Source organism: Ranitomeya variabilis, chromosome 2, assembly GCF_051348905.1.
Source record: "Ranitomeya variabilis isolate aRanVar5 chromosome 2, aRanVar5.hap1, whole genome shotgun sequence".
Classification (NCBI taxonomy): Eukaryota; Metazoa; Chordata; class Amphibia; order Anura; family Dendrobatidae; genus Ranitomeya; species Ranitomeya variabilis.
The window spans coordinates 1,100,787,884-1,100,806,522 of NC_135233.1; the positions used below are offsets into that span (position 1 = coordinate 1,100,787,884).

The 18,639-nt window shown below is 45.0% G+C and overlaps 1 protein-coding gene across 1 annotated transcript; it reads right to left on the reverse strand.

Moving 5' to 3' along the window:
* Positions 1-987: 987 nt before the first annotated feature.
* LOC143804081 (olfactory receptor 2D3-like) lies at positions 988-16,261 on the reverse strand. The gene is made up of 2 exons (XM_077281818.1): positions 15,297-16,261; positions 988-1,543 (listed from the first exon to the last, which is right to left on the reverse strand). The coding sequence occupies exons 1-2, from the start codon at positions 16,259-16,261 to the stop codon at positions 988-990; spliced, it is 1,521 nt and encodes a 506-aa protein (XP_077137933.1).
* Between the last annotated feature and the right edge of the window lie 2,378 nt (positions 16,262-18,639).

The following is an 18,639-nucleotide window of genomic DNA, read 5'->3' on the forward strand; positions in this document are numbered from 1 at the left end:
GAACCGTGTGAAACAACTAGTCCGAGTGAAGTATCATTAGAAAGCTAATTCCAATATAAGTTGAGTGATGTGCATGGCGTTAGTCTGCTAGGTTCACATTCCAAGTTATGAGAATTATAGGTATTGCTGGTAAGTCTGTAGCTCGGAGGAAAGGGGAGGACGAGTGTAAATCAAACCCCGTTAGTGATGTCACAAGCCTGCAAGTATAAGTAACTGCACTCAACCCAGCCCTCACTCTTGCCTGGGACTTCACACCAAGAAGACTCCCTGATCAACTGGGACATTTGGCTCTGCCCCCAGCAAGGTTAGCTGAAATGATCTAAGCAAATGTGAGTTTTATCCTTCTTTAATCCCTGTTTATTTTATAATTGCTGTACATACTTTAAATTGTCTCATATTGTAAAATCTTTATATACCTTTTGTAAACACTGCCTACTTTTTGGAGTAAACTATAAAACTGCTAGTTCATCTTTTCCATGTTCAATGCAAATTTTTCACGTACCTGAAGTTAATTATGCTACTAATTTGAGTTGGCTCTGAACCCCTCTGTGGAGAAATCTGAGCTGGTGGCAGAGAAGTGTGTTCTGGGCTAGGCAGGTGAGCTGGCAGCAACAGAACTGGGTTTTATAAGCTATTGTCTGGCTGCCCCCTGAGCATTTATAATTCCCTTGCTGCAGCATGCCTGCTAGCCAGTCCACAGTGAAGCGGCTTATCCGGCGACTAATTATCCTAGGTGTAGTTCCCTTACTGACCTGAGAGTAAGGGGGTGCCGGAGAGCTGCAAGCTCCGAAGCGGAACTGGAAAGCCGGATATACATAAATCTCTGCTGTTCGTGATATATTGTAGCAGCAGTGGGATAACTAAAATAAGCCCCTGCGGTAAATTGATAGGTCAATAGCCTTGCTTGTGTTTTCATCACATTGTAGCAGTAGTGGGATAACAAAGATAAGCCCCCTTCACATGTGGTAGCCATGTGCTGGTCAAAGTTCATCCCCGATTCGTGACAAGTAGCTTGTGTTTTGGAGTTTGAAACTTGGAATTTGAAGCTTGTGTTTTGGAGTTTGAAGCTTGCATTTTGGAGTTTGCAGCTTGGAGCTTGTGTTTTGGAGTTTGAAGCTTGGAGTTTGTAACTTGAAGTTTGTAGCTTGGAGTTTGTAGCTTGGAGTTTGAAGCTTGTGTTTTGTAGCTTGTGTTTTGGAGTTTGAAGCTTGGAGGTTGAAGCTTGGAAGTTGTAGCTTGGAGTTTGAAGCTTGAAGTTTGTAGCTTGGAGTTTGTAGGTTGGAGTTTGTAGCTTGGAGTTTGTGTTTTGTAGCTAGTAGCTTGTGTTTTGGAGTTTATAGCTTGGAGTTTGAGGCTTGTAGTTAGTGGTTTGGAGTTAGTGGCTTGGAGTTTGTAGCTTGTGGTTTGCAGCTTGGAGTTTGTGTTTTGTAGCTTGTGTTTTGGAGTTTGTAGCTTGGAGTTTGCAGCTTGTGGTTTGCAGTTTGGAGTTTGAAGCTTGGAGTTTGTAGCTTGGAATTTGAAGCTTGGAGTTTGTAGCTTGGAGCTTGTGTTTTAGAGTTTATAGCTTGGAGTTTAAGGCTTGGAGTTTGTGGCTTGCAATTTGTGTTTTGTAGCTTGTGTTTTGGAGTTTGAAGCTTGGAGGTTGTAACTTGGAGTTTGTAGCTTGGAGTTTGAAGCTTGGAGTTTGAAGCTTGGAGTTTGTGTTTTGGACCTAGCAGCTTGTGTTTTGGAGTTTGTAGCTTGGAGTTTGTAACTTGGAGTTTGAAGCTTGGAATTTGTAGCTTGGAATTTGTAGCTTGGAGTTTGAGGCTTGGAGTTTGTAGCTTGGAGCTTGTGTTTTGGAGTTTGTAGCTTGGAGTTTAAGGCTTGGAGTTTGTGTTTTGTAGCTAGTAGCTTGTGTTTTGGAGTTTGTGGCTTGGAGTACGAGGCTTGTAGTTAGTGGCCTGGAGTTTGTAGCTTGGCGTTTGTAGCTTGTATTTTGGAGATTGAAGCTTGGAGTTTGTAGCTTAGCGTTTGTAGCTTGGAGTTTGAAGCTTGGAGTTTGTAGCTTGGAGTTTGAATCTGGGAGTTTGTGTTTTGTAGCTTTTGTTCTGGAGTTTATAGCTTGGAGTTTGTAACTTGTGGTTTGCAGCTTGGAGTTTGTGTTTTGTAGCTTGTGTTTTGGAATTTGAAGCTTGGAGGTTGCAGCTTGGAGTTTGAGGCTTGTAGTTAGTGGCTTGGAGTTTGTTTTGGAGTTTGAAGCTTGGAGTTTGTGTTTAGCAGCATTTGTTTTGAAGTTTGTAGCTTGGAGTTTGTAGCTTGTGGTTTGCAGCTTGGAGTTTGTGTTTTGTAGCTTGTATTTTGGAGTTTGAAGCTTGGAGTTTGTGTTTTGCAGCTAGTAGCTTGTGTTTTGGAGTTTGGAGCTTGGAGTTTGTGACTTGCGGTTTGCGGCTTGGAGTTTGTAGCTTGGAGTTTGAAGCTTGTGGTTTGGAGTTTGAAGCTTGGAGTTTGTAACGTTGTAACTTGTAGTTGGTAACTTGTAGCTCGTAGATTGCAAGTTGTAGCTAGCAGTATGTAGCTTGTAGTTAGTATTTAGTAGCTTGTATTTTGTAGCTTGTAGTTTGTAGCTTGTGTTTTGTATTTTGTAGCTTGTGTTTTGTAGTTTGTAGCTTGCGTTTTGTAGTTTGTAGCTTGCGTTTTGTAGTTTGTAGCTTGCGTTTTGTAGCGTATAGCTTGTATTTTGCAGCTTGTGTTTTGTAGCTTGTGTTTTGTAAAATGGTATCAATAAAAACGTCTGCTCAGTGCACAAAAAGTAAGTACTGAAAAAGCCTTTGGCAGAATTGACTAAATTATTTTTGCAATTTGTGTACCATTTGCCTTACATGGATCTACATGCTAAGTGTATCCGTCTATTACTGATAGCAGAATGAGTCAACTGAGCATCCATCAGGGAAGCTCATATTAATGGAACTCACCAGTTTCTCTGCTACATCCCATCTCTGGTCTGTAAGTCTTCTGTCGAGTGCAGTGAATTTGATTTGACATTGTAGGGCCTAGTCCGTGCAGAAGAAGCCAGAATCTGGAGAATAACTCCTCAGTATACAGAAGAAGACCACCCTTCCAGAGTGTGGAAAGACAAGAGCTGGGAGAACATCATTAATTTTTTATAATCAGGAATAATTAACACAAGGGTGAATTTTTTTTGTAAAATTTGGGGCAAATTCAATTAGCTCATTTCTAAGAGTCCACAATTCAGATGCAGATGGAAAATGTGACTATGTCCTGGGGATGTCCTCCTTACAGCTTTCTGGGGGTGTCCTCTTTACTGTGTCCTGGCGATGTCCTCTTTACTGAGTCCAGGGGGTGCCCTCTTTACTGCATCCTGGGGGTGTCCTCTTTACTGCATCCTGGGGGTGCTGTCATGGTTCCCAATGGCAGGGACTCAGGCAAAAACGGACTAGCTCTAGGAATGATGGAATCTCAGATGACCGCGACGCTGAACCTAACACGAAACTAATAGTAGCCAGAGGGTGTGCCTACGATTATCCCTAGACACCTCGCACCAGCCGGAGATCTAGTTACCCCCTAGTAGAGGAATACACAGACCTGGCTTGCCTCCAGGGAAACCCCAAAAGTGATAGTAGCCCCCCACATATAATAACGGTTAGGTAAGAGGAAAACACGTACGCAGTATGAATATAGATTCAGCAAAGAGAGGCCCTCTGACTAGATAGCAGAAAATACAAAAGAGGACTTCGCGGTCACCTCAAAACCCTAAACAGCCATCCTGAAATTACTTTAACTCCGTTATCAACTCATGACACTGGAGTAGTAATTTCAGATCACTAGAGCTTCCAGCAGCAAGAGAAATATAAATGCATGCTGGACAAACAAACACAAAAAATGCCAAAGATCCAACTTAGCTGAATTGCAGACTTGGAGCAGGTAACAAGCAACAGAGGTGCTCTGGTAACATTGATTGCCGGCACTAGAATGACTGAGAAGCCAGACTAAATAGGAAACTCCCAGTTTCCTGATGGGAACAGGTGCAAGACAAAAGTCAGCCAGTACCACCAGTAACCACCAGAGGGAGCCCAAAAACAGAATTCACAACAGTACCCCCCCCTTAAGGAGGGGGCAACGAACCCTCATGAGAACCACCAGGGCGATCTGGATGCGCCCTATGAAAGGCGCGAACCAAATCAGAGGCATGAACATCGGAGGCAGTCACCCAAGAATTATCCTCCTGACCGTATCCCTTCCATTTAACCAAATATTGAAGTCTCCGTCTGGAAACGCGAGAGTCCAAAATCTTCTCCACAACATACTCCAATTCACCCTCCACCAGCACAGGAGCAGGAGGCTCAACAGAAGGAACAACCGGTACCTCGTACCTCCGCAACAACGACCGATGGAAGGCATTATGAATGGTGAAAGATGCTGGTAGGTCCAAACGAAAAGATACAGGATTAAGAATCTCCAAAATCTTATAAGGACCTATGAACCGAGGTTTAAACTTAGGAGAAGAGACCTTCATAGGGACAAAACGAGAAGATAACCACACCAAGTCCCCAACGCGGAGATGATGACCCACACAACGATGACGATTAGCAAACTGCTGAGTCTTCTCCTGAGACAACTTCAAATTGTCCACCACATGACTCCAAATCCGGTGCAGTCTATCCACCACCGTGTCCACTCCAGGGCAATCCGAAGATTCCACCTGGCCAGATGAAAAACGAGGGTGAAACCCTGAATTGCAAAAGAAAGGAGAAACCAGAGTGGCAGAACTGGCCCGATTATTGAGGGCAAACTCTGCCAACGGCAAAAAGGCGACCCAATCATCCTGATCAGCAGACACAAAACACCTCAAATAAGTCTCCAAGGTCTGATTAGTTCGCTCCGTCTGGCCATTAGTCTGAGGATGGAATGCAGACGAAAAAGACAAATCAATGCCCATCCTGGCACAGAACGCTCGCCAGAACCTAGACACAAATTGAGACCCCCTGTCAGAAACGATGTTTTCCGGGATACCATGTAAACGAACCACATTCTGAAAAAATAAAGGAACCAACTCAGATGAAGAAGGAAATTTGGGCAAGGGTACCAAATGAACCATCTTAGAAAAACGGTCACACACCACCCAAATGACGGACATTTTCTGAGAAACCGGGAGGTCCGAGATAAAGTCCATAGAGATGTGCGTCCACGGCCTCTTCGGAATAGGCAAGGACAACAACAATCCACTAGCCCGAGAACAGCAAGGCTTGGCCCGAGCACAAACATCACAAGACTGTACAAAGGCACGCACATCCCGAGACAGGGAAGGCCACCAGAAGGACCTGGCCACCAAATCTCTGGTACCAAAAATTCCAGGGTGACCTGCCAACACAGAAGAATGAACCTCCGAGATGACTCTACTGGTCCATTCATCTGGAACAAACAGTCTCCCAGGCGGACAACGATCAGGCCTATCAGTCTGAAACTCCTGCAAAGCACGTCGCAAGTCTGGGGAGACAGCAGACAAAATCACCCCATCCTTAAGGATACCCGTAGGCTCAGAATCACCAGAGGAGTCAGGCTCAAAACTCCTAGAAAGGGCATCTGCCTTCACATTTTTTGAACCCGGCAAGTATGAAACCACAAAATTAAACCGGGAGAAAAACAACGACCAGCGCGCCTGTCTAGGATTCAGACGCCTGGCAGACTCAAGGTAAATCAGATTCTTGTGATCAGTCAAGACCACCACCTGATGTCTAGCAACCTCAAGCCAATGACGCCACTCCTCAAATGCCCACTTCATAGCCAAGAGCTCCCGATTACCGACATCATAATTTCGCTCGGCGGGCGAAAACTTTCGAGAGAAGAATGCACATGGTCTCATCACTGAGCAATCGGGACTTCTCTGCGACAAAACCGTCCCCGCTCCAATCTCGGAAGCATCAACCTCGACCTGAAAAGGGAGCGAAACATCAGGCTGGCGCAACACAGGGGCGGAAGAAAAGCGGCGCTTAAGCTCCCGAAAGGCCTCCACAGCCGCAGAGGACCAATTGGCAACATCAGCACCCTTCTTAGTCAAATCAGTCAGAGGTTTAGCAACACTTGAAAACCCAGTTATAAATCGACGATAGAAATTAGCAAAGCCCAAGAACTTCTGAAGACTCTTCAGGGAAGTAGGCTGCGTCCAATCACAAATAGCCCGAACCTTGACAGGATCCATCTCAACAGAAGAAGGGGAAAAAATATACCCCAAAAAGGAGATCTTCTGAACCCCAAAAATACACTTTGAACCCTTTACAAACAAAGAATTGGCCCGCAAAATCTGAAAAACCTTCCTAACCTGTTGAACATGCGACTCCCAGTCATCCGAAAAAATCAAAATATCATCCAAATACACAATCATAAATTTATCCAGGTATTTACGGAAAATATCGTGCATAAAGGACTGAAAGACTGAAGGAGCATTAGAAAGACCAAAAGGCATTACCAAATACTCAAAATGGCCCTCGGGCGTATTAAATGCAGTTTTCCACTCATCTCCCTGCTTAATCCGCACCAAATTATACGCACCCCGAAGATCAATCTTAGAGAACCACTTTGCCCCTTTAATACGAGCAAATAAATCAGTCAATAGTGGCAAAGGATACTGGTATTTGACTGTAATCTTATTCAACAGGCGATAATCAATACAGGGCCTCAGGGAGCCATCTTTTTTACCCACGAAAAAAAAACCTGCTCCTAAAGGGGATGAGGATGGACGGATATGTCCCTTTTCCAAGGACTCCTTAATATACTCCCGCATAGCAGCATGCTCAGGCACAGACAGATTAAACAAACGACCCTTGGGAAACTTGCTGCCCGGAATCAAGTCTATAGCACAATCGCAATCCCGGTGAGGGGGGAGAGAACTAAGTTTGGGCTCCTCAAAAACATCACAATAGTCAGACAAAAATGCCGGAATTTCAGAGGGAGTAGATGAAGCAATGGAAACCAAAGGTACTTCCCCATGAGCCCCCTGACATCCCCAGCTTAACACAGACATTGTTTTCCAGTCAAGGGCTGGATTATGAGTTTGCAACCATGGCAATCCAAGCACTAAGACATCATGCAAGTTATGCAACACAAGGAAGCGAATCACCTCCCGATGGTCAGGAATCATACACATAGTCACTTGTGTCCAGAACTGTGGTTTATTCCTAGCCAATGGTGTGGAGTCGATACCCTTGAGAGGGATAGGAACTTCCAAAGGCTCTAGGCTAAACCCACAGCGTCTGGCAAAGGACAAATCCATAAGACTCAAGGAAGCGCCAGAATCCACATAGGCATCCACAGTAATAGATGATAATGAACAGAGCAAAGTTACAGACAAAATAAACTTAGACTGTAAAGTGCCAATTGCAAAAGACTTATCAACCTTTTTTGTGCGTTTAGAGCATGCTGATATAACATGAGCAGAATCACCACAGTAGAAGCACAACCCATTTTTACGCCTATAATTCTGCCATTCACTTCTGGACAGAATTCTATCACATTGCATAATCTCCGGTGTCTGCTCAGAAGACACCGCCAAATGGTGCACAGGTTTGCGCTCCCGTAAACGCCGATCAATCTGAATAGCCATAGTCATGGATTCATTCAGACCTGTGGGCGTAGGAAACCCCACCATGACATCTTTAACGGCGTCAGAGAGACCTTCTCTGAAATTCGCCGCCAGGGCGCACTCATTCCACTGAGTAAGCACAGACCATTTTCGAAATTTTTGACAATATATTTCAGCTTCATCATGCCCTTGAGAGAGGGCTATCAAGGCCTTTTCAGCCTGAATCTCCAAATTAGGTTCCTCATAGAGCAACCCCAGTGCCAGAAAAAACGCATCCACATTGAGCAGCGCAGGATCCCCTGGTGCCAATGCAAATGCCCAATTCTGGGGGTCACCCCGCAACAAGGAAATCACAATTTTAACCTGCTGAGCGGAGTCTCCAGCGGAGCGAGATCTCAGAGAAAGATACAATTTACAATTGTGCTTAAAATTCAAAAAACGAGATCTATCTCCAGAAAAGAACTCAGGTATAGGAATCTTGGGTTCTGACATAGGAGCATGTATAACATAGTCTTGGATATTTTGAACCTTAGAAGCAAGAGCACTCAGGCCTGTAGCTAAACTCTGGATATCCATTTCTCAATAGCTGAGATCTGAGCCATTCAGGGGTTAAGAGGAGAGAAAAAAGCAGCAGATTGCAATTATGGCTAGACAGAACTTCTGAGTAAAAAAAAAAAAAAAAAAGTGTCAGAAACTTCTTCTTTTCTCTCTTTCTTCAGCCAATACCTTTAATACATTTAGGGCCGGCAATACTGTCATGGTTCCCAATGGCAGGGACTCAGGCAAAAACGGACTAGCTCTAGGAATGATGGAATCTCAGATGACCGCGACGCTGAACCTAACACGCAACTAATAGTAGCCAGGGGGTGTGCCTACGATTATCCCTAGACACCTCGCACCAGCCGGAGATCTAGTTACCCCCTAGTAGAGGAATACACAGACCTGGCTTGCCTCCAGGGAAACCCCAAAAGTGATAGTAGCCCCCCACATATAATAACGGTTAGGTAAGAGGAAAACACGTACGCAGTATGAATATAGATTCAGCAAAGAGAGGTCCTCTGACTAGATAGCAGAAAATACAAAAGAGGACTTCGCGGTCACCTCAAAACCCTAAACAGCCATCCTGAAATTACTTTAACTCCGTTATCAACTCATGACACCAGAGTAGTAATTTCAGATCACTAGAGCTTCCAGCAGCAAGAGAAATATAAATGCATGCTGGACAAACAAACACAAAAAATGCCAAAGATCCAACTTAGCTGAATTGCAGACTTGGAGCAGGTAGCAAGCAACAGAGGTGCTCTGGTAACATTGATTGCCGGCACTAGAATGACTGAGAAGCCAGACTAAATAGGAAACTCCCAGTTTCCTGATGGGAACAGGTGCAAGACAAAAGTCAGCCAGTACCACTAGTAACCACCAGAGGGAGCCCAAAAACAGAATTCACAACAGGGTGCCCTCTTTACAGCGTCCTGGGGATGTATTCTTTACTGCGTCCAGGGGATGTCCTCTTTACTGCATCCTGGGGATGTCCCCTTTACTGCGTCTAGCGGATGTCCTCCTTACTTGGTCCTGGGGATGTGTCATGATCTCTGCAGGCAGAGATCATAGCAAGCCTATAGAGGGACAAGCTCTCGGAAGATGGAACTATACTGACCATGAACTAAGCCTGCCGCGCAACTAGAAATAGCCAGGTAGCATTTCCTATTTATCGCTAGATGCCCAGCTCTGGCCTAAGACCTAAATAGCTAGCAGAGGGAAATATAAGACCTGGCTCACCTCTAGAGAAATATTCCAAAGAAGACAGTAGCCCCCCACATATAATGACGGTGAGTTCAGATGAAACAACAAACGCAGCAGGAAAATAGTCTTAGCAAATTTGAGGTCCGCTTACTAGATAGCAGAAGACAGATAGTATACTTTCATGGTCAGCAGAAAAACACTAACAAAACACCATCCAGAGATTACCTTAAACTCTGGCATTAACTCATAACGCCAGAGTAGCAATCCCTGATCAACGAGAGCTTTCCAGACACAGTAACAAAACTTCAGCTGTGAACTGGAACAAATAGGCAAAACGAAACATGGACAAAAGTCCAACTTATCTAGTAGTTGTCTAGAAGCAGGAACAAGCACTGAGAGGCATCAGATAACATTGTTGACCGGCAAGAAACCACCAGAGAAATGAGCTTAAATAGCGACACCCACTACTGATGGAACCAGGTGAAACAGGAAAGAGGATGACAAGTCCAATTCCACAAGCGGCCACCGGGGGAGCCCAGAATCCAAATTCACAACAGTACCCCCCCCTCAAGGAGGGGGCACCGAACCCTCACCAGATCCACCAGGGCGACCAGGATGAGCCCTATGGAAGGCACGAACAAGATCAGAAGCATGAACATCAGATGCATTGACCCAAGAATTATCCTCCTGGCCGTAACCCTTCCAGTTGACCAGATACTGGAGTCTCCGTCTGGAAACACGAGAGTCCAAAATTTTCTCCACAACGTACTCCAACTCACCCTCAACCAACACCGGAGCAGGAGGCTCAACTGAAGGTACAACAGGTACCTCATACCTGCGCAATAACGACCGATGAAAAACGTTATGAATGGAAAAGGACGCAGGGAGGTCCAAACGGAAAGAAACAGGATTAAGAATCTCCAATATACTATAAGGGCCGATGAACCGAGGTTTAAACTTAGGAGAAGAGACCCTCATAGGGACAAAACGAGAAGACAACCACACCAAATCTCCAACACAAAGCCGAGAACCAACACGACGATGACGGTTGGCAAAACGCTGAGTCTTCTCCTGGGACAACTTCAAATTGTCCATAACCTGCCCCCAGATGTGATGCAATCTCTCCACCACCGCATCCACTCCAGGACAATCCGAGGATTCCACCTGACCGGAGGAAAATCGAGGGTGAAACCCCGAATTACAGAAAAACGGGGACACCAAGGTGGAAGAGCTGGCCCGATTATTGAGGGCGAACTCTGCCAATGGCAAAAAAGCAACCCAATCATCCTGGTCAGCAGAGACAAAACACCTCAGATATGTCTCCAGGGTCTGATTAGTCCGCTCGGTCTGGCCATTAGTCTGAGGGTGAAAAGCAGATGAAAAAGACAAATCTATGCCCATCCTAGCACAGAATGCCCGCCAAAATCTAGACACAAATTGGGTACCTCTGTCAGAAACAATATTCTCAGGAATACCGTGCAATCGGACAACATTCTGAAAAAACAGAGGAACCAACTCAGAAGAAGAAGGCAACTTGGGCAGAGGAACCAAATGGACCATTTTAGAGAAACGGTCACAGACCACCCAGACGACAGACATCTTCTGGGAAACAGGCAGATCTGAAATAAAATCCATCGAGATGTGTGTCCAAGGCCTCTTAGGAATAGGCAAGGGCAACAGCAGTCCGCTAGCCCGAGAACTACAAGACTTGGCCCGAGCACAAACGTCACATGACTGCACAAAGACTCGCACATCTCGTGACAGGGAAGGCCACCAGAAGGATCTTGCCACCAAATCCCTGGTACCAAAAATTCCGGGATGACCTGCCAATGCAGAAGAATGTACCTCAGAGATGACTCTACTGGTCCAATCATCCGGAACAAACAGTCTATCAGGCGGACAACGATCCGGTCTATCCGCCTGAAACTCTTGCAAGGACCGCCGCAGATCAGGAGAAACGGCCGACAAAATTACTCCCTCCCTAAGGATACCTGTGGGTTCAGAATTACCAGGAGAGTCCGGGTCAAAACTCCTAGAAAGGGCATCTGCCTTAACATTCTTAGAACCCGGTAGGTATGACACCACAAAATTAAAGCGAGAAAAAAATAAAGACCAGCGCGCCTGTCTAGGATTCAGGCGCCTGGCAGTCTCAAGATAAATCAAATTTTTGTGGTCAGTCAATACCACCACCTGATGCTTAGCCCCCTCTAGCCAATGGCGCCACTCCTCAAACGCCCACTTCATGGCCAAAAGCTCCCGATTCCCAACATCATAATTCCGCTCTGCGGGCGAAAATTTGCGAGAAAAGAAGGCACAAGGCCTAATGACGGAGCAGTCGGAACCTTTCTGCGACAACACTGCCCCAGCTCCGATCTCCGAAGCGTCAACCTCAACCTGAAAAGGCAGATTCACATCAGGCTGACGCAACACAGGGGCAGAGGCAAAACGGTGCTTAAGCTCCTGAAAGGCCTCTACAGCATGAGGGGACCAATTAGCAACATCAGCGCCTTGTCTGGTCAAATCAGTCAGTGGTTTAACGACATCCGAAAAACCAGCAATAAATCGGCGGTAAAAGTTGGCAAAGCCCAAAAATCTCTGAAGACCCTTAAGAGAGGAGGGCTGAGTCCAGTCACAAATAGCTTGCACCTTGACGGGATCCATCTCAATGGAAGAGGGAGAAAAAATATACCCCAAAAAGGAAATTTTCTGGACCCCAAAAACGCACTTAGACCCCTTCACACATAAAGAATTAGACCGCAGAACCTGAAAAACTCTCCTGACCTGCTGGACATGAGAGTCCCAGTCATCAGAAAAAATCAGAATATCATCCAGATATATTATCATAAATTTATCCAGAAAATCGCGGAAAATATCATGCATAAAAGACTGGAAAACTGAAGGGGCATTAGAAAGACCAAAAGGCATGACCAAATACTCAAAGTGGCCCTCGGGCGTATTAAATGCGGTCTTCCACTCATCCCCCTGCCTGATCCGCACCAAATTATACGCCCCACGAAGATCAATTTTAGAGAACCACTTAGCACCCTCTATACGAGCAAACAAATCAGTAAGCAATGGCAATGGGTATTGATACTTAACAGTGATCTTATTCAGAAGCCGATAATCAATACATGGTCTCAAAGAGCCGTCTTTTTTTGAGACAAAGAAAAACCCAGCTCCCAAGGGAGAAGAAGATGGACGAATATGTCCCTTTTCCAAAGACTCCTTTATATATTCCCGCATAGCAGCATGTTCCGGCACAGACAGATTAAACAAACGACCCTTTGAATATTTGCAACCCGGTATCAAATCTATGGCACAATCGCACTCACGGTGCGGAGGTAACGACCCAAGCTTGGGTTCGTCAAAGACGTCTTGATAATCAGAGAGGAACTCAGGGACTTCAGAGGGAATGGACGACGAAATAGAAACCAAAGGTAAGTCCCCATGAATACCCTTACATCCCCAGCTCAACACAGACATTGCTCTCCAGTCCAAGACTGGATTGTGAGACTGCAACCATGGCAATCCCAGTACCAAATCGTCATGTAAATTATAGAGCACCAGGAAACGAATAATCTCCTGGTGATCCGGATTGATACGCATGGTTACTTGTGTCCAGTATTGTGGTTTATTATTAGCCAATGGGGTGGAGTCAATTCCCTTCAGAGGAATAAGAGTCTCCAAAGGCTCTAAATCAAAACCACAACGATTGGCAAAGGACCAATCCATAAGACTCAGAGCGGCGCCAGAGTCAACATAGGCGTCCGTGACAATGGATGACAAAGAGCAAATCAGGGTTACAGACAAAATAAACTTAGACTGAATGGTGCCAATGGAAACAGACTTATCACGCTTCTTTGTACGCCTAGAGCATGCTGATATAACATGAGTAGAATCCCCACAATAGAAGCACAATCCATTCTTCCGTCTAAAATTCTGTCGCTCGCTCCTGGACAGAATTCTATCACACTGCATACTTTCTGGCGTCTTTTCCATAGACACCGCCAGATGGTGCACCGGTTTGCGCTCCCGCAGACGCCTATCAATCTGAATAGCCATTGTCATGGACTCATTCAGACCTGCAGGCACAGGGAACCCCACCATAACATCCTTAACGGCATCAGAGAGACCTTCTCTGAAAGTTGCCGCCAAGGCGCACTCATTCCACTGAGTAAGCACAGACCATTTACGGAATTTTTGGCAGTAAACTTCAGCTTCGTCTTGCCCCTGAGATAGTGCCATCAAAGTTTTTTCTGCCTGAAGTTCCAAATGAGGTTCCTCATAAAGCAAGCCAAAGGCCAGAAAAAACGCATCCACATCGCGCAACGCAGGATCCCCTGCTGGCAATGAGAAGGCCCAATCTTGAGGGTCACCCCTGAGCAAGGAAATCACAATCCTAACCTGCTGAGCAGGGTCTCCAGCTGAACGAGACTTCAGGGACAAATAAAGCTTACAATTATTTCGGAAATTCTGGAAGCTAGCTCTATTCCCTGTGAAGAACTCCGGCAAAGGAATTCTCGGCTCAGATACCGGAGCATGTACCACAAAATCTTGTAAATTTTGTACTTTCGTGATGAGATTATTCAAACCCGCAGTTACACTCTGAAGATCCATTATTGTCAGGTGCACACAGAGTCATACAGAGATTAGGAGGAGAGAGAGAAAAAAGACTGCAGCAAGGCAAACTGGAGGAAAAAAAAAAAAAAAATTCCAGCAGACTTCTTATAACTCTCCTTTCTCAACCTGGGTCTTTAACACTTTATTGGCCGGTCAAACTGTCATGATCTCTGCAGGCAGAGATCATAGCAAGCCTATAGAGGGACAAGCTCTCGGAAGATGGAACTATACTGACCATGAACTAAGCCTGCCGCGCAACTAGAAATAGCCAGGTAGCATTTCCTATTTATCGCTAGATGCCCAGCTCTGGCCTAAGACCTAAATAGCTAGCAGAGGGAAATATAAGACCTGGCTCACCTCTAGAGAAATATTCCAAAGAAGACAGTAGCCCCCCACATATAATGACGGTGAGTTCAGATGAAACAACAAACGCAGCAGGAAAATAGTCTTAGCAAATTTGAGGTCCGCTTACTAGATAGCAGAAGACAGATAGTATACTTTCATGGTCAGCAGAAAAACACTAACAAAACACCATCCAGAGATTACCTTAAACTCTGGCATTAACTCATAACGCCAGAGTAGCAATCCCTGATCAACGAGAGCTTTCCAGACACAGTAACAAAACTTCAGCTGTGAACTGGAACAAATAGGCAAAACGAAACATGGACAAAAGTCCAACTTATCTAGTAGTTGTCTAGAAGCAGGAACAAGCACTGAGAGGCATCAGATAACATTGTTGACCGGCAAGAAACCACCAGAGAAATGAGCTTAAATAGCGACACCCACTACTGATGGAACCAGGTGAAACAGGAAAGAGGATGACAAGTCCAATTCCACAAGCGGCCACCGGGGGAGCCCAGAATCCAAATTCACAACAGGGATGTCCTCCTTACTTGGCCCTGTGGAAGTCCTCTTTACTGCATCCAGGGGATGTCCTCTTTGCTGCGTCCTGGGGTGTCCTCTTTACTGCATTCTGGGGATGTCCTCTTTACTGTGTCCAGGGGATATCCTCTTTACTGTTTGCAGGGGATGTCCTCTTTACTGCGTCTAGGGGATGTACTCTTTATTTCGTCCAGGGGATGTCCTCTTTACTGCGTCCTGGGGATGTCCTCTTTACTGCGTCCTGGGGATGTCTTCTTTACTGCATCCAGGGGATGTCCTCCTTACTACAAAGAGAATGTAGGATGACTGTCCCACCCTCGTGGTTAGTCAAACGTCTTGAGAAACAATGGAGTTGCTGCAAGTCTGGAGGATATTTAATACTAAGTCAATAGATGGCCAAAACATGACCATATGGACTTCATCCATCAACCCCCAAGGATTATGGGATCCTCCATCATCGTCAACATCTCACCGAGGTAGTTTACAAGGTCTTACCAGCCGCCCCACGGCTCGCTGCACATCCTTATTCCTCAGACTGTAGATGACAGGGTTTAACATTGGGGTGATGACCGTGTAGAAAACCGCCACCATCTTGTCTGTATCTTCGGTGGCTAAGCTCTTGGGTCGAATGTACATGAACATAGCTGTCCCGTAGAATATGGTCACCACCACTAAATGAGAAATACATGTAGAAAAGGCTTTGTATCGTCCAGAATGGATTCGGACAATGGAGACAAAAATCCTGAAATAGGAAATCATGATTAAACTAAGGGGGACACAGAGCAGCACGGTGCTCCCCACCAGCTTGACAATGTTATTGATGTAGATATCGGTGCAGGAGAGTTGTAGTAACAGTGGGACCTCACAGAAGAAGTGGTTGATTATGTTAGGACCACAGTAGGTGAGGCGATAAGTGAAATACATGTCCATGGATGAGATGATGCAACCGGTCACCCATGAAGCACCGATCATCCAGACGCACACAATGCTATTCATAATCGCATTGTATCGTAGAGGGTCACATATAGCAACAAAGCGATCGTAAGCCATGAAGGCCAGAAGAATACACTCCGTCTCCCCCAACCAAAGGTAAAAATAGACCTGCAGGGCACAGCCCATGAAGGAAATGGTCTTCTCCAACACAAGAAAGTTGACCAACATCTTGGGAACGATGATGGTTGTGTAGAAGATGTCCGAAAAGGACAGGCTGGACAGAAAGTAATACATGGAGTTGTGGAGGCGCGAGTCTGTTCTTACGGAAAGGATGAGACAAAGGTTAGCTACCAGAGTGAATGCGTAGATGATCAGGAAGATGTGGAAGAGTAAGACTTGGATTGAAGGGTCAGTAGAGAGGCCGAAGAGGATGAACTCTGTTACTGTGCTAGAGTTCCGAGGATATATGGTGAATATCGCCAAACTGTGGGAAAATATCAACATTTTTAAAATAAATATATATGAAATATCAGCATTTTAAGGATTATTAAAAGTGGGTTTCAAAAGCATTGATGGCTTCCATGACTTTTTTAAATGACTTTTTTTCATCAGTATTTACAAAAGAAAATCCCATGGCAGCCAATATGACTAGTGATAAAAATTCCCCATTAAATGTCACCTGCTTAACCCAGCAGGAAGTACAGCGGCGTCTAAAAATAACTAAAATTGACAAATCTCCGGGCCCGGATGGGATACACCCCCGAGTACTGCAGGAACTAAGTACAGTCATTGATAGACCATTATTTTTAATCTTTAAAGAGTCCATAATAACAGGGTCTGTACCACAGGACTGGCGTATAGCAAATGTGGTGCCAATATTCAAAAAAGGGGCAAAAACTGAACTCGGTAATTATAGGCCAGTAAGTTTAACCTCTACTGTGGGTAAAATCCTGGAGGGCATTCTAAGGGATGCTATACTGGAGTATCTGAAGAGGAATAACCTCATGACCCAGTATCAGCACGGGTTTACTAGGGACCGCTCATGTCAGACTAATTTGATCAGCTTCTATGAAGAGGTAAGTTCCGGACTGGACCAAGGGAACCCAGTGGACGTAGTGTATATGGACTTTTCCAAAGCTTTTGATACGGTGCCACACAAAAGGTTGATACATAAAATGAGAGTAATGGGGATAGGGGAAAATATGTGTAAGTGGGTTGAGAGCTGGCTCAGGGATAGGAAACAAAGGGTGGTTATTAATGGAGCACACTCGGACTGGGTCGCGGTTAGTAGTGGGGTACCACAGGGGTCAGTATTGGGCCCTCTTCTTTTTAACATATTTATTAATGACCTTGTAGGGGGCATTCAGAGTAGAATTTCAATATTTGCAGATGACACTAAACTCTGTAGGGTAATCAATACAGGGGAGGACAATTTTATATTACAGGATGATTTATGTAAACTAGAAGCTTGGGCTGATAAATGGCAAATGAGTTTTAATGGGGATAAATGTAAGGTCATGCACTTGGGTAGAAGTAATAAGATGTATAACTATGTGCTTAATTCTAAAACTCTGGGCAAAACCATCAATGAAAAAGACCTGGGTGTATGGGTGGATGACAGACTCATATTCAGTGGCCAGTGTCAGGCAGCTGCTACAAAGGCAAATAAAATAATGGGATGTATTAAAAGAGGCATAGATGCTCATGAGGAGAACATAATTTTACCTCTATACAAGTCACTAGTTCGACCACACTTAGAATACTGTGCACAGTTCTGGTCTCCGGTGTATAAGAAAGACATAGCTGAACTGGAGCGGGTGCAGAGAAGAGCGACCAAGGTTATTAGAGGACTGGGGGGTCTGCAATACCAAGATAGGTTATTACACTTGGGGCTATTTAGTTTGGAAAAACGAAGACTAAGGGGTGATCTTATTTTAATGTATAAATATATGAGGGGACAGTACAAAGACCTTTCTGATGATCTTTTTAATCATAGACCTGAGACAGGGACAAGGGGGCATCCTCTACGTCTGGAGGAAAGAAGGTTTAAGCATAATAACAGACGCGGATTCTTTACTGTAAGAGCAGTGAGACTATGGAACTCTCTGCCGTATGATGTTGTAATGAGTGATTCATTAATTAAATTTAAGAGGGGACTGGATACCTTTCTGGAAAAGTATAATATTACAGGGTATATACACTAGATTCCTTGATAAGGCGTTGATCCAGGGAACTAGTCTGATTGCCGTATGTGGAGTCGGGAAGGAATTTTTTTCCCCATGGTGGAGTTACTCTTTGCCACATGGGTTTTTTTTTGCCTTCCTCTGGATCAACATGTTAGGGCATGTTAGGTTAGGCTATGGGTTGAACTAGATGGACTTAAAGTCTTCCTTCAACCTCAATAACTATGTAACTATGTAACTATGACAGAAACGGCAAAATTCACACTTCTAAGCCTAAACGTCTCTCCACGCAATGGAGGATTATGGTCGAGCCTCAGGAAAGATGCAGGCCTCGGCATTGCATGGGGAACCACATTATCTGAAGATCAGCGATCTCTTATGTGCAGGCCAGAGTGAAGAGGTGGCCGTTATCCAAAATGTCCCTATTTGGAGAAGCCGAGAGTTGGCGGCTTCATTCCTGGTGGCCTGTAATGGGCTTGTACTGGTGATAGATGCAGTTCCCAGTGGGGTAAGGTTCATGTATCAGTTATTTATGGCAGATCCTGTTGACAACGATAATGAGTGGGATTAATCATTGTGTTCCTGGGTTATCCCTGGAGGCCTCGAGTGGCTTATTCCTTAATACGTAGTTTCTCCAATGTCCTAATGTGATGAAGGGTTTGGTAGTGAGATAATTTATCGTTGATGGTCCACGTTGGT

What these genes read in the sequence shown, in the direction of transcription:
- LOC143804081 (XM_077281818.1), bottom strand. Translation starts at nt 16,261, where the DNA reads ATGTTGATATTTTCCCACAGTTTGGCGATATTCACCATATATCCTCGG. An exon ending in AGACCTTGTAAACTACCTCG is followed by an intron (nt 1,544 to 15,296) that starts GTGAGATGTTGA and finishes CTAAAACACAAG; the next exon opens with CTCCAAGCTACAAACTCCAA.